This window comes from Myotis yumanensis, unplaced genomic scaffold, assembly GCF_028538775.1.
Source record: "Myotis yumanensis isolate MYYU_CA2020_CCGP unplaced genomic scaffold, mMyoYum1.0.hap1 SCAF_7, whole genome shotgun sequence".
Lineage (NCBI taxonomy): Eukaryota > Metazoa > Chordata > Mammalia > Chiroptera > Vespertilionidae > Myotis > Myotis yumanensis.
The window spans coordinates 31,160,295-31,188,029 of NW_027223758.1; the positions used below are offsets into that span (position 1 = coordinate 31,160,295).

Genomic DNA, 27,735 nt, shown 5'->3' on the forward strand with positions numbered 1-27,735 from the left:
GTTCGCACACCTTACGGTGGTCAATCCAAGTCACATAACAAGTGCTGATGAAGAAGTGGAGACATCAGAACCCTCATAAACTACTGGTGGGAGTATAAAACAGTGCAGCCACTTTGGAAAACAGTCTGGCAGGGCTTTTATACTGCCCACCTCCCATTTTTGAACTGTGGTCACTAAATGAGTGCCCATGTTTTTCTTCAATTGGATGGGAATGGAGGACAGTGACTCTTGATCAGGGAGCACCGTTGCAGTAGATCAGAGGAGCAGGAACCGGAGCCTGGCCTGAGTTCATAAAAAGCGGGATCTGGACAGTGGCTCCAGATGGAGGAGCCAGAGGAACCTGTGGACAGTGGGCAGTCACTGCCCCCGGTTTACATCTACAGTCCCGAGTATGTCAGCATGTGCGATTCCCTGGCCAAAGTCCCCAAACGGGCCAGTATGGTACATTCTTTGATTGAAGCATATGCACTGCATAAGCAAATGAGGATAGTTAAGCCCAAAGTGGCCTCCATGGAGGAGATGGCCACCTTCCACACCGATGCCTATCTGCAGCACCTCCAGATGGTCAGCCGAGAAGGAGATGACGATCATCCGGACTCTACAGAGTATGGCCTGGGTTATGACTGTCCAGCTACCGAAGGGATATTTGACTACGCAGCAGCTGTGGGAGGGGCTACGATCACAGCTGCCCAATGCCTGATTGATGGAATGTGCAAGGTAGCCATTAACTGGTCCGGAGGGTGGCATCACGCAAAGAAAGACGAAGCATCTGGATTTTGTTATCTCAATGATGTTGTCCTGGGGATATTACGATTGCGACGGAAATTTGACCGTGTTCTCTATGTGGATTTGGATCTGCACCATGGAGATGGTGTAGAAGATGCCTTCAGTTTCACCTCCAAAGTCATGACCGTGTCCCTGCACAAATTCTCCCCGGGGTTTTTCCCAGGAACAGGTGATGTGTCTGATGTTGGCCTAGGGAAGGGACGGTACTACAGTGTGAATGTGCCCATTCAGGATGGCATACAGGATGAGAGGTATTACCACATCTGTGAAAGTGTACTAAAGGAGGTGTACATGGCCTTTAACCCCAAAGCGGTGGTCGTACAGCTGGGAGCTGATACAATAGCTGGGGATCCTATGTGCTCCTTTAACATGACTCCGGTGGGAATTGGCAGGTGCCTTAAGTACATCCTTCAGTGGCAATTGGCAACGCTCGTTTTGGGAGGAGGAGGCTATAACCTTGCCAACACAGCTCGATGCTGGACATACTTGACTGGGGTCATCCTAGGGAAAACACTATCCTCTGAGATCCCAGATCATGAGTTTTTCACAGCATATGGTCCTGATTACGTGCTGGAAATCACGCCAGGCTGCCGGCCAGACCGCAATGAGCCCCACCGAGTCCAGCAAATCCTCAGCTACATCAAAGGGAATCTGAAGCATGTGGTCTAGTGGACACAAAGGGATCAGGTTTCCAAGCCAAAGAGCAGTGCCTATAATGAAGGCAGCATGTTTATGCGAGCCGTGTGTGGAATTTGTGACTTCAGGGGAAATTTGGAAGAAATTAATTCTTGAAAATTTCCAAGGAGCACCAAGTGGCTGCTGGCCTCCTGGGGTGAGGCAGAGAGGCACCCCGGAGGCTCAACTAGCCCTAGAGGAAGAGTGAGATTTTCAACATTAAAAGGGTTTATTTTTTAAACAAACATAAGTACCATTTTTAATCTTTGAATATTATTTTTAAGCAAGTTGGGGAGGGGGTATTTTTATTTTCTTAAAGGAGACAGATCAGAAACTGGGAGAAAGCATGGATGTGTAGTGGGTTAGGGGGGAGCTGAGGGTAGGGTTTGGGAGTTAGGACCGTCCAGGTGATGCCTTGGTGAAGGGAAATGATAGTAGATTGGGAGGTAGGAAGAAGTCCACCTCTGTTGTTTTTAGGATCATTGATCTATTTTTTTAAAATATATTTTTATTGATATTTAGAGAGAGAGGAAGGGCGAGGGAGAGAGAGATAGGAGCATCAATGAGAGAGAAGCATCAATTGGCTGCCTCCTGCACACCTCATACTGGGGATCTAGCCCAAAACCTGGGCATGTGTCCTGATGGAATCAAATCAGCGACTTCTTGGTGCATGGGATGATGCTCAACCAACTGAGCCACACCAGCTGTTGTGTTTTTTTTGAAAACCTAAAAAAAAAGAAAAGGAAAAACAGTCTGGTAGTTCCTCAAACAATTAAACTGAGTTACCATATGACCCAACAGTTCCACTCCTAGGTATATGCACAAGAGAAATGAAAGCATAAGTCAACATGAAAACTTGCACACAAATGTTTAAATGCAGCATCATTCATAATAGCCAAAGGGCGGAAACTGCTGCATGTCTATCAACTAACGAATGGGTAAACAAAAATGTTATATCCATACAATGAAATACTATTCAGCCATAGAAAAGAGTTGAAGTACTAATATGTGCCATAACATGGATGAGCTTGGAAAACATGATGCTAAGTGAAAGAAGGCAGTCACCAAAGACCACATATTACATGAGTTCCTTTGTAAGGAATGTCTGGAATGTCCTTCATTCAGGTCTTTGTTCACATGCACGCCTCAGAGAGGTTTTCCCAGAGCATCTAACCGAAGTTACAACCCTTCACTCTCAACCCCCCTACCCTACTTTATTTAGTTTTCCTATCACTCTGATGTTACTCTTTATACCTTTTCATGTGGTTTACTGTCTGTCTTTCTCACCAGAACATAAAGTCCTTCAAGGAAGGGACTTTGTATCTCACTAACAGTGAGATGTTAATAAGTACGAAATAATTTAAAATGCATGCATGAGTGATATGTTAGGAGGCAGGGTAACTTGGAAGCAGCTGAGGAACTAGGTGGTACTATATTCCTGTTCTTGCCACCTTGAGCAAGATAATATATCTCTCTGAGCCTCCATCTCTTGTCCTCCACATGTTGACAAAAATGGGACAGAACATACATTTTAGGGTGTGAGAATTAAATTACAAAGCCCTGGCTGGTGTGGCTCAGTTGGTTGAACATCGACCCATACACTGAACGAATGCTGGATCGATTCCCCGTCAGGGCACATACCCAGGTTTCGGGTTCAATCCCTGGTTGCGTACGGGAGGCAACTGATTGATGGATGTTTCTCTCTCACATTGATGTTTCTCTCCCTCTCCCTTTCTCTCTAAAAAAATCAATAAAAACGCATTAAAATTACAAAACCCTGAGTTAGAAACTTTCCTTGCTGGGTTTTGGGGAACAACAAGGAGAATGGTATGGCTGGAGGATGATGAATGAGGGGAATGTTGAAGATGAGGTTGGAGAGGGATGCAGGGCTGGATTTTATTCTGCGTGTGCTGGGAAGTTATTGGGAAGTGGAGAGCAGAGCAATGGCACCATCTGATATAATCCCACTACATTATAGAAGGATCCCTCTGGCTGTGAGAGCAAGAAAGGAAGCAGACTAGTTAGGCGTTCATTCAATGATCCAAGACAAAGATGATGGTGGCTAGGCTAGCATGGTAGTAGTGGGGCAGGTGACAACAGTCAGATTTTAGACCCTTTGAAGGTGAGGTCCATAGGATTTGCTGATTGATTGAGATGAGAGAGAATGGGAGGGATCAAGGATGCTACCAAGTTTGTCTTTTTGATTTTTAACCCGAGAAACTTGAGATGGGAAATACTGGTAAGCAGTGGTTTTGGGAAGAAGAGTGATTAGACTCAAGAATTTAGTTTTCATCGTTAAATTTATTAGCTATTTAGACATTCATGTCAAGCAGGTGGCTGGATATTAAAGCCAAGAGTTAAATGAAGAGCCCAGGTTTAAAGGAATAAATTTGAAAAACCTGAACATGTAGAACTTCCAAAAGTCCTGGAACTGGTCCTAGCTGGTTTGGCTCAGTGCATAGAGTGTTGGCCTGCGGATTGAAGAGTCTCCGGGTTCGATTAGGGCACATGCTCGGGCTGGATCCCCAGTAAAGGGGCACGCAGGAGGCAGCCAATCGATTCTCATCATTGATGTTCCTCTCTCTCTCTCTCTTCCTCTCTGAAATCAATAAAAATATATTTTTAAAAAGTCACTGGACTGGATTGGGGATTGATTCATTCAAATATTAACTTGTTTTGTGCTTAGCAGTGACGTAGGCACTGCAGCCATGAACAATACACAGACATCCTTACTGTTGGAATTTACGTTCTAATGGGGAGGGATAGCAAAATAACTAACAAAAACATATAGTACATTAGCTATTAGTGTTCCAGAGAAAGGCAGGGAAGTCCTCAGTGGGAAAATGTGATGGATCTTGAAGGTGAGGGCTTGAGCGGTGCACACGCCCGGATGCCTAGCATTTCAGGCAGAGGCTACAGCAAATGCATAGGCGCGGGGGCAGGAGCACTTCGAGCAAGTTCACGGAAAAACCGAAACATGCCCAGTGGCTGCAGGGGAGAGAGCCGAGGCAGAGGCGGCGGCGGAGTTCACAGGTTGGGGCCGGGGCCGGGGCCGGGGCGGGGGCCGGGAATGAGGAGGAGGAGGAGCAACAGCTCTGGCAGTTCCGTTGGCTGTTAGCTCCGCCTGAGGCCCCGCCCCTCTCTGAACTCCCAGCTTCACGTTGGGGATGGAACTCCAGGGCCGGCCCCGAGACCGGAAGTAGTTTTCTGCCGGACTCCATTTTGCCCGGGTCTGCATTTCCGGTAGTAGCGGCGGGAAGCGGGCTGCAGGAGGGCCAGGCCTCGGCGCAGGCGAATCCGGCGGGAATCGGAGCCATCAGAACCGCCACCATGGTGAGGAGGCGCAGGCCGGCGGCGCGGGCGCTCCCGAGTCTGTTGTGGAGGGAGGGGCGCGACCAGTTGGGGAGGAGGCCGTGGTTGGCCGCTCGTTGGCCGGGGATGAAGGCCCGGCCGCGGCCGCTCCGTCCGGGCACGAGAGACCGGGACCTTGGACGCTCGGCGGGTTGGGGGAGGGGAAAGCGGGAACTGCGGGGCTGAGGCCGGGTCGCCCGGTGGGCGCGGCGGTAGGACCGCGGCTCTCCACGCCCCTGTGGCCACGGTATTTGGGATCCTGGAGGCACGAAGTAAAACTTTTGCGGCAGAAATGCGTGTTTGGGTGTCGAGAGCAGGCGCTAGAGCCGCAGGCGGACTGGGGAGGCCCGGTGAGACGTGGGAGAAGGCCGTGGGGCGGGAGGTGGAAGGGCTTCCGGCTGCACCTGGCGAGTGATCCTAGGCCCGGTAGACGAGGCGGGGGTGGGCGGGTGGAGGAGCAGGTGGAGGAAGAGCTGAACCCACTTTTGCAGCCTGTGCGCGTGTTAGAAGACGCCCGGCTCTCCAGGCGCCGGCGCTGCACAGGGAAACGTTTCCTTCCTCCACCGAGTTGACTCTCTGGCTGGGGCGCGGGCGATATAATTCTATAACTCAGAGCGGCGGGCAGGTCGGCATTCAGGCAGCGGTTCTCAACCTGTGGGTCGCGACCCCTTTGGCGGTCGAACGACCCTTTCACAGGGGTCGCCTAAGACCATCCTGCATATCAGTTATTTACATTACGATTCATAACAGTGGCAACATTACAATTATGAAGTAGCAACGAAAATAATTTTATGGTTGGATCACAACATGAGGAACTGTATTTAAAGGGCCGGAAGGTTGAGAACCACTGCTAAAGTAACGGCGCCGAGGGGGCGGGGCAAGCACGCTTTCCGGAGTAGATGGTTCCGGAGCGCAGTCGAGATTGTGCCCGCGAAAATGGGCGGGGATGTAACAGATCCGAGGGGTGTAAGTGCAGAGCATGGGAAGTTCCTGGAGGCGGGAAGGGAGAAGCCGGCGGGAGCCTGTCTCCTAAAGGCCTCAGGGGCACGGAATCTTGCTGGCGGTGCGGCAGGCCCCTGAAGGAATTTAACCCCCAACGTGATGGGAACTTTGTGTTTGCAAAGCTCGCTTTGTTCAGTAGGCGTTGTGTTGGGTGAAGTGAAAGCAGGGAAACCTGGTAGGATGTTGTTTGGGGAATTGGTTAAAGGAGGAGGCGCTGGGTCCGGGCTGATGAGGTTCCTGGCTCCGAGACAGGGCAGACTTCCCCGCCTCTCCCAGCTTCAGTGGCCTCCTCTGTAAAAGAGCAAAAGTAACGGAGCTGATTTTGAGAATTAAGTGAGACAGACAGTGCTTATCACAGTGCCTGGCATGAAGTGAACGCTCAGTAAGTGTTGGCTATTAATGGGCCAAGAAATGGTGCCATGAAGATTGAGGTCTGTGTGGCAAGAAGCTGGCTGAGGACAAGGCGATTAAAGGGTCATCTGAGGGAGACTGAGCCGCATAACCTGGGTCTCCCGGGTAGAATCCAAGGTTCTGACTCACACATTTGTAGGTTCAGAAGCCTGTACTTGTCCAAGCTCACAGAGGTGAACAGCGTGCACAGTTAGGACTGGCCAGTCAGATTGATGCTAGGCTGATGCGCAGATCAACTGCCAGGCCGTTTATTTCTAGAGGGAAATATAACTGCCAAGGGCACCCAGCATTGTAGTGATGTCTCTGTAGTCCATTTTAGCAAAGACACATTGCAAGCCAGGCTATAAAGCAGAAAATGTTGGGTTAATTAAGAAGGATAGCAAGTTATATATTCTTAAAGACCATTATGTGTTCAAACTAATTTGTATCCTGGCTACCAGAAAATTTCCCTGCCAAAGGTAGTCTTGAAGGCTCACTAACAAATTCTCCTTTGGGGCATTCTGCTCTCACCTACAAGCTGATCAGCTCCTTTCTGATAAGCTTCTGGCTGCTTGGATTTTAGTGCCAGCCCCATTCCAGCTGGTTTACTGGCTTTTTAATGGAATGTGGGTGTTTTACAGTACTGGAGTCACACGCCTGTAACCTTCACAGTGGCAGGTGGCTCATCTCAGGTATGCATGGATTGGATTAGTTTGGAGACCTATACGTTCACTGGTCACCACTGAAACTTACCCAGCCTAAACAAAGGCAATTGTAATATGAGATGATTTGAAGGGAAAGGACAAAAACAGGAGTGGGCAGAGGTCAGGACTGAACACGGTATAACCTGGAGAATTCCTGGGAAAGGACTCTGGCTGTACTAAGCAAGACAGGTACATAGAAAAGCAGGCTGCAGCAGAAAGTTTTTAGGAAGGACTAGGGGATATGTGGTTCCACCCTTGGCCGGGTAGCTCGGTTGCTTAGAGAGTACTGATACGCCAAGGTTGTGGGTGCAATCTCCAGTCAGGGCACATATGGGAGTGAACCAGTGAATGCATGAATGACTGTAACAAATCCATGTTTCTCTCTCTCCCCTGCTGATTTCTCTTTGCAGACTGTGGGCAAGAGCAGCAAGATGCTGCAGCACATCGACTACAGGATGAGGTGCATCCTGCAAGACGGTCGTATCTTCATTGGCACCTTCAAGGCTTTCGACAAGCATATGAATTTGATCCTATGCGATTGTGATGAATTCAGGAAGATCAAGTGAGGAATGGGCTGTGTGGGGAGGGATTTGGATGAGGGGGATAGATGCGGGGGGCAAGTGATAGGTGGTGATACAGTAGCTGATTCCTGTTGGTTTGCTCTCCTGTTTTAGAGGGCAGATTTAAATGGAGACATTGGACACTTAAATCGCTTTCTTTAGCCCAGCAATCCTTGCTCTGTAGTTCTAGCACATTACTCGTAAGCAGGGCTGCTAGGCTTTTGTTTCTCTTCTTTTCTCATGCCCCTGGGTATTGGGGTAAAGGGCTGTCATGTTCTCCCCACAGGTGTATGAGGGGGGAGAGCTTGATTTTCTGGCCTCATTACCTATTTGTAAAGCTGTAGCCTAAAGGGCTCTCCCAATGCAGCCTGGTCTGAAACTGCTTTAAGAAGCCTCTGACCCTCTTCAGGGTAAGTGCTCAGCTTCCCCTATGGGTTTGGGGCCAGTGATTTTTGTTGGCATTTATAGAAATAATTAGATTTCTATAGTTCCATAAGTTATTGGATGACTTCCTTATATTAAGACTCCCAGATCTTAAGTTTCTGACCTAAAATATGTGGTCTAGCTTTTTGTCCTATTTTTACATTCAAGGCAACTTGAGGCCCAGAGAGGTTATATAATTTTCATGGTCATTCAGCTCTCTGGCTACGTGCAGTGTCCATGTTGTCAGCAGCTGTGAAATCCCTTTGATTCCCTTTGGGGCCGTTGTTTTCTTTGGGGCATGAGGTTAAGAAGAATAGGACAAAAAATGTGGTAGCATGGCTGATTGCTAGGTATGCACATTAGAGAAGGAAGGGCCAGCAGATCAGTGTAGAATTATTCCAAACAGTTCTCTTTTTCAAATGAAACTAACTTTATTCTGACAAAAAAATAATGTTTATTAGAAAATCTTTTTTAAAATAAAGAAAAATATATGAGAAAAAATTAAAATGCCCAGAAAAGTTTTTTTTAAGATTGTGAAAGACAGTATATACTTTTAATTAAAAATAAGAAAATATAGATAAGCATAAAAAGGGGGAAAAATATCCACCCACAGAAAACCACTGTTAATTTATTATAAAATAGCATTAAAATGAAACCTTTACCCTGGCCGACATGGCTCAGTGTCAGCCTGTGAACCAGGAGGTCATGGTTCAATTCCTGATCAGGGATTCTCTCTCATCATTGATGCTTCTCTCTCTCCCTCTCCCTTCCCCTCTGAAATCAACAAATATATATCAAAAAGAAAGAAACCTTTAAGTTGGTTTTTACATTGATCAGGTATTTTTTCTTTCTTTTTAGCATACTGGCTTTGGGATTTTCTTTCCTTCCCTGCCTTGTGGTTATTTTTCCTAGATTGCATTCATATTTTGTTCATCTTTTCTGGCTGTGGTTGTTTGGAGATTTGTTTTTGTGCTTGGAGGACAGAGGTGTAGTTCCTATGTAGTTAACCTCTTACTTTTCCTTTATGGTTTCTATTTCTGATATGAGGTAAGGGACCCACTTGTGCGTGGCGGTGAATGGGATTCAGTTGACTTGAGGAGTTGTTTCAGCTGCCTTCTGACACTGGCAAGACCTTAAGTGGAAGGGAGGGAACACAGTGATAGATAGCAGGGAAGATTGATTGAGGAAAGATGACGTATGGTTGTTACAGAATAACATTGAGCCAGGGCTGGGCTTTCTTGACTGTTGTCCTATCTCTTGTTCTGTGCATCCTCTTGGCATAGGAATCAACCACCTTGGGGTTACAGATACATCCTGTGAAAACTATCTAGAAGAGCTGTCTTAGGGAAATTTATGAACCATTTGTCAGGGGATGGAGTGTAAAACAAATCTTAGAGGCCCCTAGGTAGGTGAACATGAACTTTACCCTCTTTCTAATGCTTGCTTTTTTGTTTCTTCTAAACCTGTCTTTAGGCCAAAGAACTCAAAACAAGCGGAAAGAGAAGAGAAGCGAGTCCTCGGGCTGGTGCTACTTCGAGGGGAGAACCTGGTCTCAATGACAGTAGAGGGACCTCCTCCCAAAGATGTAAGTCTGAGCAGAGTGGCAGTGAAAAGCCATATTGAGCATGTGCAGTATTTTATTTAATCCTTGCAGCCATCTTTGAGATAAATTACTCCCACTTTATAGGTAAAAACTGGGTTTTAGTAACTTGCTCAAGGTGTCACAGAAAACCCAGCCCTACCTCAATGTTATTCTGTAGTAAGAGGTGACATTGGCATTTAATCCCAAGCATTCTTGATTCTGTAAACACCAACCTACATTTAGAAGTAGAGCAGATTTTAGAGAATCTAATCAAATTTATTTTCCCTTTTTTATTTTGACATTTTTTATCAAAGGAATATTTCTCTTATACTGGTTTTTGTCCATGTATATATACATACACATATATATTAGTATTTAACACATAATATGCTTGTAATATTTGTTTTGCTTTTTCACTTAATGTAAATATTTCTGTACTTGCTGTATATAAGTCATGTTAGTGGAATGACTTAAGATATTTTCTCAAGTGAGTACAGAGTACTCTATCCTAGTAATATCCTTATTTTTGGACTTCAGTTGAAGCTTTTTTTTCAATATAAATGACTGCAAGTGATGTTAACCATATTTTTTGGTTCAAAGAATATGTACCAATATATAACTCTTGGAATCCATTTCCAGTAGAATTTACTATTCTAATGTAGCCCATTGTAAACGTTCCATGACCACAAGCAGTTTTGTCATAATTCCATTATTTGTAGATGAGGAAACAGTTTCAAAATCGTGGGATTACTTCCCCACTGTCACCCACCAGGTGAGATTCAGACCTGGGACTGAACCTCATGTTTCTTTGATGCCGGGTCAAGTGCTCTTGTCTACTGCACCCTCCTGAATGGAGCCTTGGCCCTTTGTTAGTTTAATTTTCATGGGAATGCGTATAGGTGATTGTGTTGTGGCATGTTCTCTAGACTTACCCTTAAACTCTTTGAGCCTGCCAGGGGTGACAGCTAGGCATATAATCTTAGGTGGAGGAGTAATGGTGTTACCACATACGGGTGGACAGTGTCTGTAAGTTGTTTTGATGCCCTATAAGTCTAAGAGGCTCTCTTGGCAATGGCATTCCAAAATGTACATCTGATTTTCTAGGCCACAAGCATTTTAGCTTATTTCTTTATTTTTTAGACTGGCATTGCCCGAGTGCCACTTGCTGGAGCTGCTGGGGGCCCAGGGATCGGCAGGGCTGCTGGCAGAGGAATCCCAGCTGGTGTTCCCATGCCCCAGGCCCCCGCAGGACTTGCTGGGCCAGTTCGTGGGGTTGGTGGACCATCCCAACAGGTGAGGAGTTGGGGAAAGGCACCAGTGTCTGGTGGTTCAAGGATAGAGGGAGGGTCTACAGTTTGGGAAGAGTCCAGAATGACCAACCTATGACTGTCAGGCTATCAGTGTTTCATGGTGCTTTGTGTATGTGTTCCTAGAATCAAGTGAAAAGGAAAACTTGTCATTGCAGACTATATGATGGTACTAGGAAAGACATTCATGAAAGGTATATTAGCTGAACGTATTGTAGCAAAAAGTTTCTATGACAACATTTGAAATATACTGTCATAACTTATTAGTTATTTGAAAATGCAGGTGCCTTCTCTAATTTGTGTTGGGCATTCTTAACTCAAGTCTAGAAGATGGGGGTTGGGCATTCAAGCTTTATCTCGGAAAGATGACTTTTTGTTTGTTTTGGTTAATACTTACCTGAGGATATTTTTCCCATTGATTTTTATTTTTAATTTTTAAATATATATTTTTATTAATTTCAGAGAGGAAGGAAGAGGGATAGATAGAAACATCAATGATGAGAGAGAATCATTGATTGGCTGCCTCCTGCATGCCCACTACTGGGGATCGAGCCTGCAATCCAGGATGTGCCCTTGACTGGAATTGAACCTGGGACCCTTCAGTCCATTGGCCGATGCTCTATTCACTGAGCCAAAGCAGCTGTGGCTCCCATTGATTTTTAGAGAGTGGAAGGGAGGAGGAGAGAAATAGAAGAGGCATTGATGTGAGAGAGACACATTGATTGTTTGCTTCCTGCATATGCCCCAACTGGCACCACGGATTGAGCCTGCAACTGAGATATATGCCCTTGACAGGAGTCGAGCCTGCAACCCTTCAGTCTGTGGGCTCATGCTTTACCCACTGAGCCAAACTGTCTAGGGCTAGAAGATGGTTTTGAACACAAAGTCTTAAGGCCTGAGTGGTAGTTTAGGGGATTTGGTGTCTGCTGCTTTACCAGGTTGGGGAGGAGAGTAGGATGCAACATTGCACTGGACTGTTCTGCCTAATTCTCTTCTTGTGTTCTTTTAGGTGATGACCCCACAAGCAAGAGGCACTGTTGCAGCTGCTGCAGCTGCTGCCACAGCTAGTATTGCAGGGGCCCCAACCCAGTACCCACCGGGCCGTGCAGGTCCTCCCCCACCTATGGGCCGAGGGGCACCCCCTCCAGGTAAGAAGCCCATAAGGAGAGCATTGCTAATTGCTAAAAGATGCCTGAGCTGGATTTATGATGAGACATACCTTGACTGAAACTGATGATGAGTTTTTATAGTTAAGCAGGATTACTCTGAGATCCAGCCTGGCTGACTACCATGGAACAAGAGCCATTGGGAGTTCCCACCTCTTTGGCTCAAGTCCCAGTTTGCTAGGAGATGCTGGGAGAGTGGAATGGTCCATCTGTCTCAGAATTTGGTAGATAGCTTGTATGTTGTTTTGCTACCTTTTGACAGACACTTGAGCTATCTTTTGGGGGCTTTTCTCTTTCAGGCATGATGGGCCCACCTCCTGGTATGAGGCCTCCCATGGGTCCCCCAATGGGAATCCCCCCTGGACGAGGAACTCCAATGGGCATGCCCCCTCCAGGAATGCGGCCCCCTCCACCAGGAATGCGAGGTAATGCTCACAGCAGTGATTTAGACTTCCTTCCCTAGAGCCATATTGGGATGGGAAGTGGAGGGAAGGTGAGACTTTGACTATACCTCTGGGCTTTCAGGCCTTCAGCCTAGTGAAGTGAACTCTTTCTTAGAGGACAACTTAATGCAGAAAGGAAAGAGGGAACAGCATTTCTTTAATTGACCTAACTCCCTCTGCACCCAGGTACTTCTCAGTGTCCAAGGCAGTGTTTTTAGCGCACTGTGAAATAATGCACTCTGAGGGTCCCCAATAAAGGTCATGGAATTAATTTTCTTAAACTCTTTGGTTTGTAGTGTTTAGTAATTAAGAAAGGGCTCTGGGCTTTGCTATATACTATTTAGTATGTATATCTTTTTAACTCCAGTTTGAGAAATGGTGACATAGATCAGCCCTTGTTATAGGTAAGAAAACAGGCCCAGAGAAAATTCAGTGTCTAGACCAGCCGTGGGCAAACTACGGCCCGCGGGCCGGATCCATTTGAAATGAATAAAACTAAAAAAAAAAAAGACCGTACCCTTTTATGTAATGATGTTTACTTTGAATTTACATTAGTTCACACAAACACTCCATCCATGCTTTTGTTCCGGCCCTCCGGTCTAGTGTAAGAACCCATTGTGGCCCTCGAGTCAAAAAGTTTGCCCACCCCTGGTCTAGACTCTCAGACCAGTGTTCTTTTCACCAAGCCATAGTGGTTTTTAAGCTAACCCACAGCCGTCACACTAGGTGATTCCTATGTCTCTAGTCTGAGTTTTCTGCTTTTGGGTTTTGTAAGCATGGGAATCTAATTGGCCCTAGAGATGTCACCAGTCAGCACATACCTCCCTCCAGTTGATAACTGCAGGATGTGGGAGCCTGGGCAGGAATGGGGATTTGACTTGCAGATCAGGCACTGACTAAACTCCTTACTCTTACTTCAGGCCTTCTTTGATCCTTGGCCACAGAGTTACGGAAGTAGCTCCACAGAGGCGTGGTCCCGGTCCACCAGGGCCACACTACCACAGACCGGTTTGTTTGTTATGCTGTTATACTTCGAGTCTCACCAGATTGTCTGGTTTCCCTTACAGGGCCCCCTCCCCCAGGAATGCACCCACCAAGGCCCTAGACTCATCTTGGCCCTCCTCAGCTCCCTGCCTGTTTCCTGAAAGCCTGTACATAGTCCTTTTGTTTCTTTGTGCCTGAGAAACAGCATTTCTTAATAAACTCTTAATAGGATATTATAAGTGCACCTGGTGTTTCTGTTCATTTTTAGAAAAATCTTTGATAATGTCAGGTGCTTAATCGAGTCAAGAAGGGGTGCCTTGGAAAAATCAGCCTTAATCTTAAGTGTTTGCCTTTTAAAATATTTTTCTACACATTTGCAGAGATCACAGCCTCCTACCAAGAGAGTTACAGAATTGAACTACAATGAGATATTTTAACCTATCAAACTGGCAAAGATCGGTTTGTTGAAATAAACATACACTGTTGGAGAGGGTTGGGACTTTGTGTATCCTCTTTGGAAGGAACTCATCTAAATAGCTTCTTGAGCAGTACTTTATTTTTGTACAATAAAGTATGCAGTTAGTACTAAAAATGAAAATCCTATCGATAGGAATAATTTAATGTGACTTTCTCCGAGGGTTATACATATACATGTAACCTTATCCAACTTTTGAATTGTGGGGCCTCCATGATTTCTTCTACCCAAAGCCTATGTTCAGTTGATAAAATGGTCATTGAGCAGTAGTAATTTAGTACTTGGGTACAGCTATAAGAGGTCACCACTATTTTTTTTGTTCTCGTTAATCCTCATCCAAAGATATTTTTCCATTGAGTTTTAATGAGTGGAAAGGATGGGGAGAGACACAGAGAGAGAAACATTGATGTGAGAGAAACACATCAATTGGTTGCCTCCTGCATGTGTCTGACCAGAGCTGGGGATCTAGCCTGCAATCGAAGTACATGCCCTTGACCGGAATCTGACCTGGGACCCTTAAGCCTGCAGTCTGATGCTCTATCCACTGAGCCAAACCAGCTAGGGCTCACCACTGTTCTTAAATTACTGTCCTTGGGGAATACAATTCTAAATCTAAAGGAGAACTTAATGAAAAAAAGAAGAAAAAAAAGATGTGCAGTAAGGGGGTGTTTGTCTAGGAATGTAAGTTTGGTTCAACATAACCCATATAATAGAAGAAAAAAGACATTATGTGGTCATTTCAATAGATGCAGAAAGAGCATTTGGCAGAATTTCCCAACCATTTTATTATAGAAACACTCAGCAAATTAAAAACAGAAGGGAACTTTCTAAACATAAAGGGACTTAATGGAAACGTTTCCTCTTAAGATAAGGAGCAAAGCAAGATTGTCACTTTGGGCACTGCTATTAAACATTGTACTGGAAGTTCTAGCTAGAGCAATTACACAAGAAAAAAAAAAGTTCCAAATTAGAAAGGAAGAAGCAAAACTACAACTATTATATATATATAGATAATCCCAAACAATTCATAAGAGCTACTAGAACTGATAAATGAATTTAGCAAGATTGCAGGGTACAAGATCACACAAAAACTAGTATTTTTATATTCCAGCAATGAACAATCTGAAAAGGAAGTTTAAAAAATTGTATTTATAATAGCATTCAAAAGAATACCTATGAAACAACCAAGGAAGTGAAAGATTTGTACACTGAAAACTAAATGTCCTGAAAGAAATTTTAAATGGAAAGGTCTCATATTCAATGGCAACATTTCCTGAAGTAATCTGTGGGTTCAGTGCAATCCCTGTAAAAATTCCAATGGCTTTTGCAGAAATGGAAAAGCAAAAACAACTTTGAAAAAGAACAAAGTTGGAGGTCTGACACTTCCTAATTTCAAAACTTACCATAAAACTGTTCAGTAATCAGAACAGTGTGGCACTGGCATTAAGATAGATGTAGGCCAATAGAATAGAATTGAAATAAACCCTTGCAAATACAGTCAATTGGTTTTTGATAATGCCAAATCCTTTATTGGAAAAAGAATAGTCTCTTCAACAAGTGCTGGACAATTGGATAACCACATCTAAAAGATGACATTGAATCTCTGTGTTACTCCATATATCACTAACTCAAAAAGGATCAACAATTGAAATATAAGAACCAGAAATAATAAAACTACTAGAAGAAAACAAATCTTCGTGACCTTGGATTTGGTGATGGATTCTTAGGTTGGACACCAAAAGCAAAGCAACAAAAGAAAAAAAATGAGCTTCATCAAAAATGTCTTTGCATCAAAGGACATCAAGAATGAAGAGGCAACCTGCAGATGAGAAAAGATTCACAAATCTTTGATCTGGGTTTACCAGTATTGTCTAGACCAGTGGTTGCCAACCTTTCAGACCTCATGGACCACCAGTGGTTGCAGACCAGTTGGCGACTGTGGATCTAAACTATAAAGAACCTTTATAATTTAATAAAAAGATGAATTTAAAACCCAATGAGGTCCTGGCCAGTGTTTCTCAATGGTTAGAGCATCAACATGCATACCGAAGGTTTATGGGTCAATTAATGGTCAAAGGCACATCCTGGGTTGCAGGTTCAATCCTTAGCCTAGACTGGGCGCATGGCAGAGGCAACCAATCAATGTGTCTCTCACATTGCTGTTTTTCTCTTCCCGCTCCTTCCCTCCCAACTCTAAAAATCAATGGAAAAAATATCCTTGGGTGAGGATTATCAACAACATATAAAGCCCAATTAAAAAGTCAGTAAAGGAATTCAACTGACATTTTTCCAACGAATTACAAGTGAACAACAAGCACATGAGAAGGTATTTAATATTGGTTGTTAGATGCAAATCAAAACCACAATGATATACCACTTCACACCTACTAGGATGGCTTTAATGGAAAAAAGATAAATGACAACTATGTGGAGAAATAGCCCTTGTGCATTACTGGTGACAATGTAGAATGATGCAGCCACTATAGAAAAAGTTCAGTGGTTTCTTAAAAAATTAAACATAGAATTACCACATGATCCAGCAAATTCCACTCCTAGGTAGATAGCATTATTCATAATCAATAGGTGGAAACAGCCCTGGCCCGGTTTGGCTCAGTGGTAGAGTGTCAGCCTCGGACTGAAGTGTCGGGTGGATGAATGGATAAACAAATTGGATATACATTCAATGGAATATTAGCCATATAAGGGGTGAAGTGTTGATACAATGCCACTTGGATGAACCTCAAAAACATTGCAAATGAAAGAAGCCAGACACCAGAGGTTACATAATTGATTCCTTTTACAGGAAATACCTAGAATAGGTAAAACCAGAGAGACAAAGCTGATTAGAAGTTACCAGGGGATGAGGATGGAGGAAATGGAGAGTGAATATGGAGTGCTTTTATGTGGTGATGAAAAGTTTTGAAACTAGAGATAGATGGTAGTTGGAAACATTGTAAATACATTAAATACCAAGTCAAATTAAAGTGGTTAATTGTGTTATGTGAGTTGGACCTCAATTTAAAAAAGAAATTTTCTTTACGGACAGAGTTTACCAAGGCTTCCTTAGAAGTGTTAGAAAAGATATTCCCAGCAGAGGAGAAGGCTGAGGAGTAGAACATCAGGTAGGTGAGCTTGGCAGCAGCTTTTGGCAGAAGTGTTAATGGTTGGTTGCTGTTGGGGTCCAACCCCAGCAGGTCCAGGGGTCCCCAAAGGTGTGGACAGAGTCGATGATGAAGGAATGACACGGAGACAGCGTTCAGTTGATCAGCAGCCTAGCCAGGATCTCTAGCCAGGAACTCCAGCCAAGTCCTGGTCAGGATCTCCAGCGAAGTTCTGGCTAGGTTCTCCAGCCAGGTTCTCCAGATTCTCCAGCCAGGTTCTCCTGCCATGTTCTGTCTAGGTTCTCCAGCCAAGTTCTGTAGCCAGGTTCTGTCCAGGATCTTTTGCCATGTTCTCTCGCTAGGTTCTGTCTCTAGGTTCTGTCTTCTGTTGTCTTGTTACGTCTGTATTTATACCAGTTGATTTTAATCCTATCAATTTCTATTCCAAAGGTTAGGGTGTTTCTTATCTCCATTCCAGGGAGTAAAGATTATGTAGCTTAAGCGTGATTGTTCGTAGTTAAGTGATTGACTACCCGCCTGGCACTTAGTTAAGGGGTTTTATTCCCTCCCTAACTTCAGGGAAAAATCCCCACCTGGGGAAACAATCTTTCTCAGAGAGGTGACCTTGGTTAAAACACATAGTGCCAAGAAGGGGAGGAAACATATTAAGAACAGTATGCCATATACGCCAGGTCCCTTGAAACATATGCTGTGCAGATGTTTCTTCCCTGCAGCGACTGTGTCAAGCAGCAAGGATGAACCGGCTCCCGGCAGGTTGCCGCAGATAGTGTCACAGGAACCTGCACCTTGAGCATCACAAACTGTCAAGTAGGGTTGATGTAAACCTCTGGCTAGCTTCCCAATCTATCTGCCAGGTGTAACCCAAAAGGGTTTTGTACTCCTAGCCTAGAGGGGTCGGGGGCTGGGAAGGCAGACACTCAACACAAATAAAAAGCATAAATCAACAAAGGGTAAACGTAGTCACCTATTGCCTAGTGGTTAGCAGAGTAAAAATCCTGGATGCTCAAAACTGTTTTTGAAAATCGATTAAAACTTTCTTTGAAGTATGGTCTTTGTGATTCTGTGTATACAACCTTACATAGGAAAATCTTTGGCATACTTACTTTTAAATCATTGAGTAAAGAGAAAAAACAAAAGGAAAAGTGTGCAATTAGACATCAGGATTTGATAGTATATTTAAGATAACTCCTAAGTCCCTAGAGGTGAAAGAGGTTCGAGTGGAGAATTCCAATGTGCTTTGACTTGCTTATAGACTTTACTCCAGTCCAGTTTTCATATAAGCTTCTATCAGATTAGTTCAGTTAGTAAATTGGTCTGTGGCTGTAATGTCTGAGATAACAGAGTAAAGACATTCAGTCTGCTGCTGAATCCTGCTTGGTCAGACCCATATGCGTACATTTCATAATTTATGTATTCTGCTTTAAAAATATTTAATATAAATTAGAGGCCCGGTGCATGAAATTCGTGCACGTGGGGAGGGTTCCCCCAGCCTGGCCTGTGCCCTCTCACAGTGCAGGAGCCCCACAATTCATTGCTCAAAGAGGTACGCCCTGCCCACCCATTTGGGGCTCCTCGATGGATTGCCCCAAAGAGGTAGGCCGAAGCTGCGGGCCCCCCAGCCTCACCGCATGCCCTCACTGCACACACAGCCTCCTGGTGATTGCTTGTTACGGCGTGAGGGTGTCATGGCGTGAGGGCGTCATGACCACATAGGCTTTTACATAGGATGCTCACTAAACTATGGAAAGAAAATAGAGTCCCAACACCCCAAACATTCAATGTTAGCCTTTGTCTACTTGTTGGGTCATGTGATCTTACTATATACTCAACTTTCTATTTCTTTTAAAAAATATACATTTTTATTGATTTCAGAGAGGAAGGGAGAGGGAGATAGAAACATCAATGATGAGAGAGAATCGTTGATAGGTTGCCTCCAGCATGCCCCCCGACTGGGGATTGAGCTGCAACATGGGCATGTGCCCTGATCGGGAATCAAACCCTGGTTCATAGGTTGACGCTCAACCACAGAGCCACACCGGCCCAGCTCTATTTCTTTTACCATCAAAAACATCTCAGATCTTTGCAAACATTTTAGTGACTTTAATATCTCATTAAGTGAACATACCACTGTTTACTTCACTAATTCTTGGTAGTTGGACATTTAGATTAGTTTTCCACTTGCAAATAAGGGGATGACCATATTTTTGCATAAAGATCATTCTATATTTAAACCATTAAGAAAGGAATTTTTGAGTGAAAGGATGTAAACCTTTTAATTAACTTTCTTAAACCTTGAGTAGATTTGCTCTGTTACTAAAAAGACACAGCTACACTTTTTACAACATCATCCTCAGAACTGATATTGTCATTAAGAAGAAATATACTTTTCTATTTTGGCAGCTGAAAATGATATATAATTGTGTTCTTTTTATTTCAAAGGAGGGATTTAAAAAATTTGTATGTATTCTTTTGTATATTGTGTTAAAAATTTTGGGATAGATAACTTTTTCATGTTATTACATGTCTTCATGATGATTACTAGTGTATATCTAGCAGTACAACATAACTCAGTCATTCTGATTTGGGGAATTCATATTATTTCTGATTTTTCATGATTACAAATCAGGCAGTAATATTTTGTGTAGAAGTATTTTTTCTTTGGATTTTCTAAATTTCTAGGAGCCCTATTTATGATTCAAAGGCAGGCACTAGAAAGAAGGACTCTCATTCACTGAATCCTGGTGTATGCATAAATTACATTCAAGGGATTGGCCAGTTTGGTTGCCTGTGGGGAAAGGAACCTAATTTGAGGGGGAAAGGAATGAAAGGGAGAATTCCCATTGTATGCCATTTAGAACTTTAAAAATATTGAGCGACACGAGTGCATTACTTAGTTTAAAACATTAAGTACATTTAAAAAATAAAAATGGTGAAGTAATGAATGTACTTAAAGAAAAAAGCTAAATCCACCAGGAGGCAGCATTGCTCTGTCAGAAGGGAGCAGCAATAGGCTTTTATCACGGATGCTGGAATGTGGGTTGTTTTTTTCTTCCTCACTTTCTGTGTTGTTCTAATTTTCTATAAAGACCTATATATAAATAAAATACATGTTATTTGAGGACGTGTCAAGCCCTGCCCCTCTTTAGCTGTAGGGCCATACTTCTACATTCATAAAAGTAGAGTTACTGAAGAAGGAGGAGGCTACATTTAAAATGTTAATAGATATACCAAATAGCCCTCTGATTGTATTATTCTATGTCATAAACAGGCACACAGGTGCCTCTTTGTCACATCCTCACCAACACAGTGTATTATGACATTGTTAGATCTTGTTTGATCTGATAAATTAAAAAATATATCCTTGTTTTAATGCATATGTATTTGGTTTTAGGGGAGGTGGTTATGCTTTCATATATTTAAAAGCAATTTATTTTTCTGTGGACTGCTTTCCCCACTCCAATGAGGGCAGGGAATTTGTCCATACTGGCTCATTTTGTTGTGCTTAGGGTGCAGGGCTGTGGTGAGGGTCCTGCAGCAGGGCCAGGGCTTATATGACTTAAACTCCCCCTAGGTGCCTAGAGAGGGAGCCCACAGGCTTTCCTTGTGGGCTTGAAAGCTGTCAGCAAACCAAAAATGAAGCCAGACTCCTTTTTTTAAAAAAATTTCTTTATTGGTTAAGGCATTACAAATGTGTCCTCATCCCCCCCATTAACCCCCAATCTCCCCCATCCCCCTCATGGAAGCCAGACTATTTATACAGAGTAAGGTTAGCATAGAGGACGTTGTCAACAAATATCTGCCATTGTTGTTGTTCTTGAGTCTTCCAATTCTAACTTTATAAAGAGAGGGTTTTTTCTTTTGAATATAACTTTAGAATATGTTTTTTTCAGGATCGGGAGCTATGGTTACGGGTCTTGGCTACCCTTACGAATAATCTGGCTTGTCTTTGTTTCTTTCCAGTGTACCAGGTTCAGTGTTTTGCATGGAGTCAAAGAAAGAACAGGCCCGTTTCCAGAATGGTGCATACTGGGGGCCACTTGAAGTGCTGGGCACTTCCTATATATAAAATCAGGGGATGCTAGCTGACATGAATGAATGACAATATCCCTGGGATGTGGGGTGGGGAGGTTGGTTAGTAAAGCTGAACACATGCATAGCCTATGATCCAGCAATCCCACCTGTAGACATCTGCCTAAAAAATGCTGGCATATGTTCACAAACAGACATGTATAATAATATATAGAGCAGTTTGATTCAGAATAGCTCCAAAATGGAAACTACCCAAATATCCATCAACAGTAAAATGGATAAATAGTATGTCCACACTCTGGAACACAACAGGGAGTCTGAAAGATCTACAGTAACACAGCAATGTGGACGAAAGGCCAGACACAAAATGCATACTGTGTAATTCCATTCACATAAGCACAAAAACTTATACTTGCTTTTACAATTGGGATAATGGTTTCTTTGGGAGCAGGCACAAAAGGAGTTTTTAGGTTACTGGGAATGTTCTATTTCTTGATCCAGGTGCTGGTTACCCGGTGGGTTGAGTTTATAAAAATTCAGCAAGCTGCTCTCTTTTGATATTAACACACTTCTCTATGTATGTTAAGCTACCATACAAATTTAAAAATCCTCTTTGGAGAAAATCTAAAAGGAAATTTATCATCTTGTGAACTGTGGCAGTGTCTAGGGAGATGAGATTCTGGCTAGTGTTTCCCTTCTCTTTCTTTATGCTCCTTATCTTCGTTCATTCATTCATTCAATATTTATTGAATATTACTGTTTTATTCAGCTCTGCTGGGCAGTACACAAGAGTAAACAACGTGTAATTCTCTGTGCTTGATGAGCTTACATTCTAGAAGGTGGAGATTTACAACAAATAATAAACATGTAAATAAATTATATCCAACACTAATGATTGCTATAGAGAAAAGAAAATCTGGAAGGGGAGTTGCAAAGTACTATGCGTGCTATTTAATGAGAGCAGTCAGAAGAGGCCCTACTGATAAAGAATAATTTGATCAGGAACAGTTTGTTTCAAGCCATGCAGATATGGTTGGTGATGGGGAAACAGGATTCCAGGTAGAGGGTACAGCAACTGCAAAGGCACTGCGGTGGAGGCATACTTTACTTTTCAGAGAAAATCTAGATCATGGTGCCAGTTATCACTGTATTGCATCTTAGCCCCCAACCCCCCTTTAGTGCCTGCTCTGTAGCTAAAATATTTTTGTCCCTTGGTACGATGTTCAGGTTTGTCTGCAGAGGCTGCTGGAAAGACACCGCAGGAAGGGAGGGCTCTCTTCCTGGTTCCAGTGTGCTTTCAGCAGGCTTCTGCAGCGGGCATGGCTGGTCTCTCAGCCCTGGGCCTTTGGCGGGAGATGGCCTCTTTAGCACCAGGTCCTGCAATGCACAGTGGCCATCAGCACCCAGAGACCAGAAGCTCCTCCTTCCCCACAACCATCTTGGGCAGTTTTGTAACAGAATTCCTCTGGGAGATGCCTCACCTGGAATGGCTTTCCCTGGCAAACTAGAGGGCAGATTTCCAGCAACTTTCACTGGTGAGGCACCACAGGCTCTGCCATCCACTGAGGCACAGCACACTCTCTCCAGCAAGGCCTGTTTGTCAACCTTGCTGGGAGTGGGGAGTGGTCTTTTCCTGGGCTCTCTACTCAGCCCCAGGAGTAGTGGCTGCTCCTTGAATATGAAATTCCTACATTCTTTGCAGTTCTCGTTATGTCTTACTAGCTAACAGCCCATTACTCCAACACCCTGTTACAGTCAATGATTCTTTATATTAAACTAGGGGCCCAGTGCATGGATTTGTGCACTTTGAAAGGAACTGTGGGCCTCAAGGCTGCAGTGGGCACAGGGGTGGGCCTCGGTCCATCCTCCGCGTCCCCACCCAGCCCCTCCTGTCGTGGCCCCCCCACCCCTCTCTGCCAGCAGCCCTGCTCCTGCCACCGCCACTTCCACATGATGATGGTGCTGGCCCCGCTTGCACCCACTGATGGCGTGGAGTGATTGGGGCTGGCACCAGCAGCAGGTGCAAGCTGTGGCTGTTGCCCCGATTGCCCCTCAGAAGCAGGGGGAGGTGGAGAAGCCCTCAGGGGCAATTGGGGCCGGCAGTTGCTGCTCGCACCTGCTGATGGTGCTGAGCAATTGGGACCAGCGCCAGGCGCTGGCAGCAGGTGCGAGCAGTGGCTCCAGCACCAGCTGTGGATGCGAGCGGGGCCAGTGCTGGCAGTGGGTGCGAGAGGCGGCTGCTAGCTCTGATTGCCCTTCAGGAGCAAAGGGAGGTGGAGAAGCCCTGAGTGGCGATCGGGGCCGGCTGCCGCTGCTTGCACCTGCTGATAGGGCTGAGCATCGGGGCCAGTGCCGGGCACTGTCAGCAGGTGTGAGTGGGGCTGGTGCCAGCAGCAGGCACAAGCGCCAGGCGGGACCACAGTGCACGGGAGCAAAGAATTTTCAGTAACCACCAGCGACCAGCGTCCCACCTTGGTCTGGCGCCCCGCTCACCTGCTCCACCACCCTGCCACAGCTGATGCCCGCCATATTCCTTGTGCGCCCCCTGGTGGTCAGCGCACATCATAGCAGCCGGTTGTTTGGTTGTTCTGCCATTCAGTCTATTTGCATATTAGGGCTTTATATATATAGATGTTCTCTGTACAGGTTACTGCATGGTGTCTGTCTCACGAGTAGAACTGACTGAGAGTCACTGGCTCTGATGAGTGGATAAGGAAGGGGATGACAGGAGATGAAGTTAGAGATCAGCTAGGGGACATTTGCTTTTGCTCTGAGTGAGATGGGGTGTTCATGGAGAGGATTTGAGCAAAGAAATGATATTATGTGACTTAGATTTTCAAAGGATCCTTCTGGTTGCCTAGATTAGAAGGACAGAGGAGAGGAAGGAGAAGAAGGAGGGTGATCAGCGAGGAGGTTACTGCAATGGTCCATGCACGAGACTGTGGTGGATCAGGTAGGGGTTAATGGTGGTGTTGAGAGGCAGGTGGCCTCTGGGGATATTTTGAAGGTATAATGGATAGGATTTGCAGTTAGATTTAATGAGGTGAGAGAAAAACTGGAATAAAGGATAATTTCAAGGTTTTTGACTTGAAGAGCTGAAAGGAGGGAGTTTCTATTTACAGCGGGCAAGGATGGGAATAAGGGATTCATTCTGAGATGTATTAAGTGTGACGCACCAAATTGAGAAACATTATTTAAGAAAATCTATCAAACTACAGTAAGAACAGTGGGAGTCCATGGCATGTTAGCCTAGAGCTATTCCCCTCACCCCACACCCTTTCCAGCTCTAATCCTACCAGGGGAAGGCAGGCCCTGAGGACTGCAGCTCTGCTGATGACGGGGACTGACTTTATTGGAGAAGAGTGCACAAGATTCCGTGCTTAGGTGTTAGGTAGGATAAGGGTCTCAAGGTCTGGGCAGTTCTAAATGTTATTACTAAATGTTGTTCTTGCTAAGTGTTAAAATGTAGCACAGTATTTTGCAGACCAGCTGTAAACAGGATGAGCTTGACAGCAACCCAACCAGATAAATGTACCAACTACAAAGAAGAAATCAATGTGTAATTAACCAAATAGTGTATATAAGCAATGGCAAAGCCTGCCTGGGGAGACAGAGCTTTGGATATAAATGCTCCGTCTCCTTTAATTGCTGCAAGTAAATACACTAACTTGTGACAACCACATCTTGATCTTAAAGAGTGCACCCAATGCAGGGGTGCTGTCAAAAACAATAGCATTCTCAGAGGCAAACAATCAGAGGCCACTGTCATGGCTAACTTAAGGTCTCCATGCTAATTGGGGCAAGCAACAGACGGGTAGACCAGCTGGAAATTTAACAAGGGACATCTGGGAAGTGGGTCTTGACAAGATCCTACTTATTTCCGGGGATCTGGAAGACTGTGCTCATGCCCAAGGCTGTGAGCACCTAGGACAGACCGGAGAGGACACAGCTGAACATGAGATCTTGTAAACATAGAATGTAAAAAATTTGAATGCAATATCTCTGACTAATCACATGCTAACCCAGGGTGACCTCTAGGAAATCAGGCTTAAAATTAAAAACAAACAAACAAAAAAAAATCAGCTCTGGCCAGTGTGTTAAGTGGTTACAGCATCGACCTGCATATCAGAGGGTCATGGGTTCAATTCCTGGTCAAGGGCATGTACCTGGGTTGCAGGTTCGATCCTGGGCCCTAGTTGGGGTGCATGCAGGAGACAACCAATGTGTCTCTCTCCTTCCCTCCCGCCTTTCACTTTCCTAAAATCAATGGAAAAATATCCTCAGGTGAGGATTAACAAAAACAAAAACAAAACAAAACAAAACAAAACAAAAAAACAATCAATCAAACAAAACCCCCTCAGAAGCGACCTGCCCAGTGTTCCTGGTGATGCAGGACCTGGTGGAGAAGCTGAAGCTGCTCGCTAGGAGGAGGAACTCCTCTGGAGGAATATCCTGATGCTCCTGCGCAGACACTGTTTTGCACTGCCTACCGAGCCTGGCGAACAGTTCTACCTGTTTTGCACTTTGGCTGCTTGGCTGATTAACAAAGCGGGACGCCCTTTGAGCAGCTTCAGGAATATGATGACCCCAGTGCAACCATATCTAACAGATTATCTGAGCTTTTGTCATTTGGGACAACTGCAGATTTTCCTTCTTCGAAATTAAAGTTGGGTTATGGAGAGCACGTATGCTATGTTCTCGACTGTTTAGTTGAAGAAGCATTAAAATATATATTGGTTTCACCTGGGAGAAACCAACATGCGTGGAGGAGAGGGCCCTGGTCAGATCCAGCTTTTATATTTACCCCTGGGAACCGGGCTGGAATGCAGCATGACAGAACTGAAGAATCCAGGGGTTCACCACTTCTCACATATTTCTGCCCCACTACCTCAGAGGGAAAGGAAGGTGAACTCAGACCCCTGGTCCAGTGGACAGGTCATGTTTACCAGAGGGGTGTGTGGGTCCCCATTTGAGAAGCTCAGATGTGGATGAGAAATATAAAATCAAGGCCTAGAGCTCGATCTGGCTGGGGTCAGATCAACATCAGAACTCGGGATAAGGCTGGATGAGGGCTCGGCGTGGGATCAGAGCTCAGACCAGGAATCAGGGCTCAGCCTGTGTTCAGAGCTCAATCAGAGATCAGGATTAGAGCTCAGTCTTGGTTCCGGACATAGCCTGAAGCCAGGATGAGGGCTCAATCTGCAGTCAGGACTTAGTTTGAGGTTGGGATGAGAGCTTAGTCTGGGGAAAGAACTTAGTTTGAGATTGGGGTTGATCCTGAGGCCACCTCTCAATCAACATCCTGCACCCTAAACTCCATCTCAGAGTCAGCTTTCTGGGAAGCTCAACCTGCGACAGCTGAGCTTGAAGAAGATGGGCAATGGCATTTGCTGGAAGAATGAGGATCTGGGGCCACCACCAGGGGAGACCATCTCAGTCTCCCTGCTGAAAGGATTGTCTTTTGGACCAAGAGTGGGAAGATCGCCTCTGTTGTCTTCAGCCCCCAGTGCTCCTTCTTACTGCTCAACCTTGAAGAAGTGGCTGCCTGCTCTGAGCCTCCAGCTGCCCCTCTCACAGAGGACCAGCATCCAAAACTAGGTTTGGAAAGGGGGTCTGAGAGCTGAGGCAGCGCAAGGGTCTGCATCCACTCGTCTGGGTGCTCCAGGCTGTCCCCATGCTGTGTAGAATCATCAGAGAAATGCCTTCACTGAGGCCTTAGTCACAAGGATCATCCATCAAAGACCGTCCATGTATGTGCTTGACCCCCTTTTGGAAAAGACCCACTACGTAACTGTTCCCACTTGAGTTTGCATCAAGGAGGTGTCTCACTGTAGATGAGCCTGCTTTGTTGCTGTTGTTCATACTTAAATTATGTCAAACACACTCAAAAGAGTCAAGAGGCTTTGACTAGAAATAAAATAACAAAGATTTACTCAAGGGTCTTAGGGTTAGTAAACTGGAAACACAACTCAGAACATTCAGAATGTTCTGAAGGGGGAAAAAAAGCTGAGGGTTCTTATAGTAAAAAGTACATTCTTGAGAAGAATCAGCCCTCTATTCTTAGCCTGTGGGTTGGTCTGAGATGGTAATCTTCAGATGTCCAGTGATCTGGACAATGAGACAATTTCTTCTCAAAGTCACTCAGATAGTCAATCAGAGGGTATGATGGATAGCCAGGCATTGTTTTACAATGACCTGATGTGGGTCCAGGTATTCATGCAGGACTGGAAAGTTCAAAAGTTTAAGTTCCCAGGATCAGTTAAAAAAGAATAGAATTGCCCTAGCCAGTTTGGCTCAATGGATAGAGCGTCGGCCTGCGGACTGAAAGATTCCGGGTTCGATTCCCATCAAGGGCACATGTGCAGGCTCGATCCCCAGTAGGGGGCATGCAGGAGGCAGCCGATAAATGATTCTCTCTCATCATTGATGTTTCTATCTCTCCCTCTCCCTTTCTCTCTGAAATCAATAAAAATATATTTAAAAAAAGAATAGAATTGTTTCCTCATGCTTCAGTCTACTTTATTTTAATAATTTAGTAGCTTGACTATTGTGACTCCAATTTATTCCTTCACTCTAGTCTTCAGTTATATGGTTAATTATCATTCCTTTGACTGTGTAGAACATTTTTGAGCTGATTTTCATGTCTGGTGTGGTTATCTTCAGAACCTGGAAGTCTTCACGCTGGTCCTCATCCCAGGGGTCTCTGTCCTGTTTGATGCTAAGAGTGTGATTGTGC

General features: G+C 44.7%; 2 protein-coding genes across 3 annotated transcripts; both read left to right on the forward strand.

Moving 5' to 3' along the window:
* The first annotated feature begins 312 nt into the window (after window positions 1-312).
* Window positions 313-4,094, forward strand: HDAC8 (histone deacetylase 8). Its single transcript, XM_070420049.1, has one exon. It carries the CDS (start codon window positions 322-324, stop codon window positions 1,453-1,455), a length of 1,134 nt encoding a protein of 377 aa, XP_070276150.1. The 5' UTR covers window positions 313-321; the 3' UTR covers window positions 1,456-4,094.
* Window positions 4,095-4,543: 449 nt separating this feature from the next.
* SNRPB (small nuclear ribonucleoprotein polypeptides B and B1) lies at window positions 4,544-13,617 on the forward strand. Of its 2 annotated transcripts, none has more exons than XM_070420051.1 (7): window positions 4,544-4,794; window positions 7,319-7,470; window positions 9,365-9,476; window positions 10,614-10,766; window positions 11,790-11,928; window positions 12,246-12,371; window positions 13,310-13,617. In XM_070420051.1, the coding sequence occupies exons 1-7, from the start codon at window positions 4,792-4,794 to the stop codon at window positions 13,318-13,320; spliced, it is 696 nt and encodes a 231-aa protein (XP_070276152.1). In that variant the 5' UTR covers window positions 4,544-4,791; the 3' UTR covers window positions 13,321-13,617. The 2 variants fall into 2 exon arrangements, with proteins under 2 accessions (XP_070276152.1, XP_070276151.1); XM_070420050.1 differs by having other exon boundaries at window positions 4,676-4,794; window positions 13,457-13,617.
* Window positions 13,618-27,735: the final 14,118 nt, after the last annotated feature.

Bases quoted from the DNA above. Each gene is read 5' to 3' on its own strand.
- SNRPB (XM_070420050.1), top strand. The intron at 10,767-11,789 runs GTGAGGAGTTGG...GTGTTCTTTTAG, and splicing joins TTGGTGGACCATCCCAACAG to GTGATGACCCCACAAGCAAG. The intron at 12,372-13,456 runs GTAATGCTCACA...TTTCCCTTACAG, and splicing joins CCCTCCACCAGGAATGCGAG to GGCCCCCTCCCCCAGGAATG.
- HDAC8 (XM_070420049.1), top strand. From the start codon at position 322: ATGGAGGAGCCAGAGGAACCTGTGGACAGTGGGCAGTCACTGCCCCCG.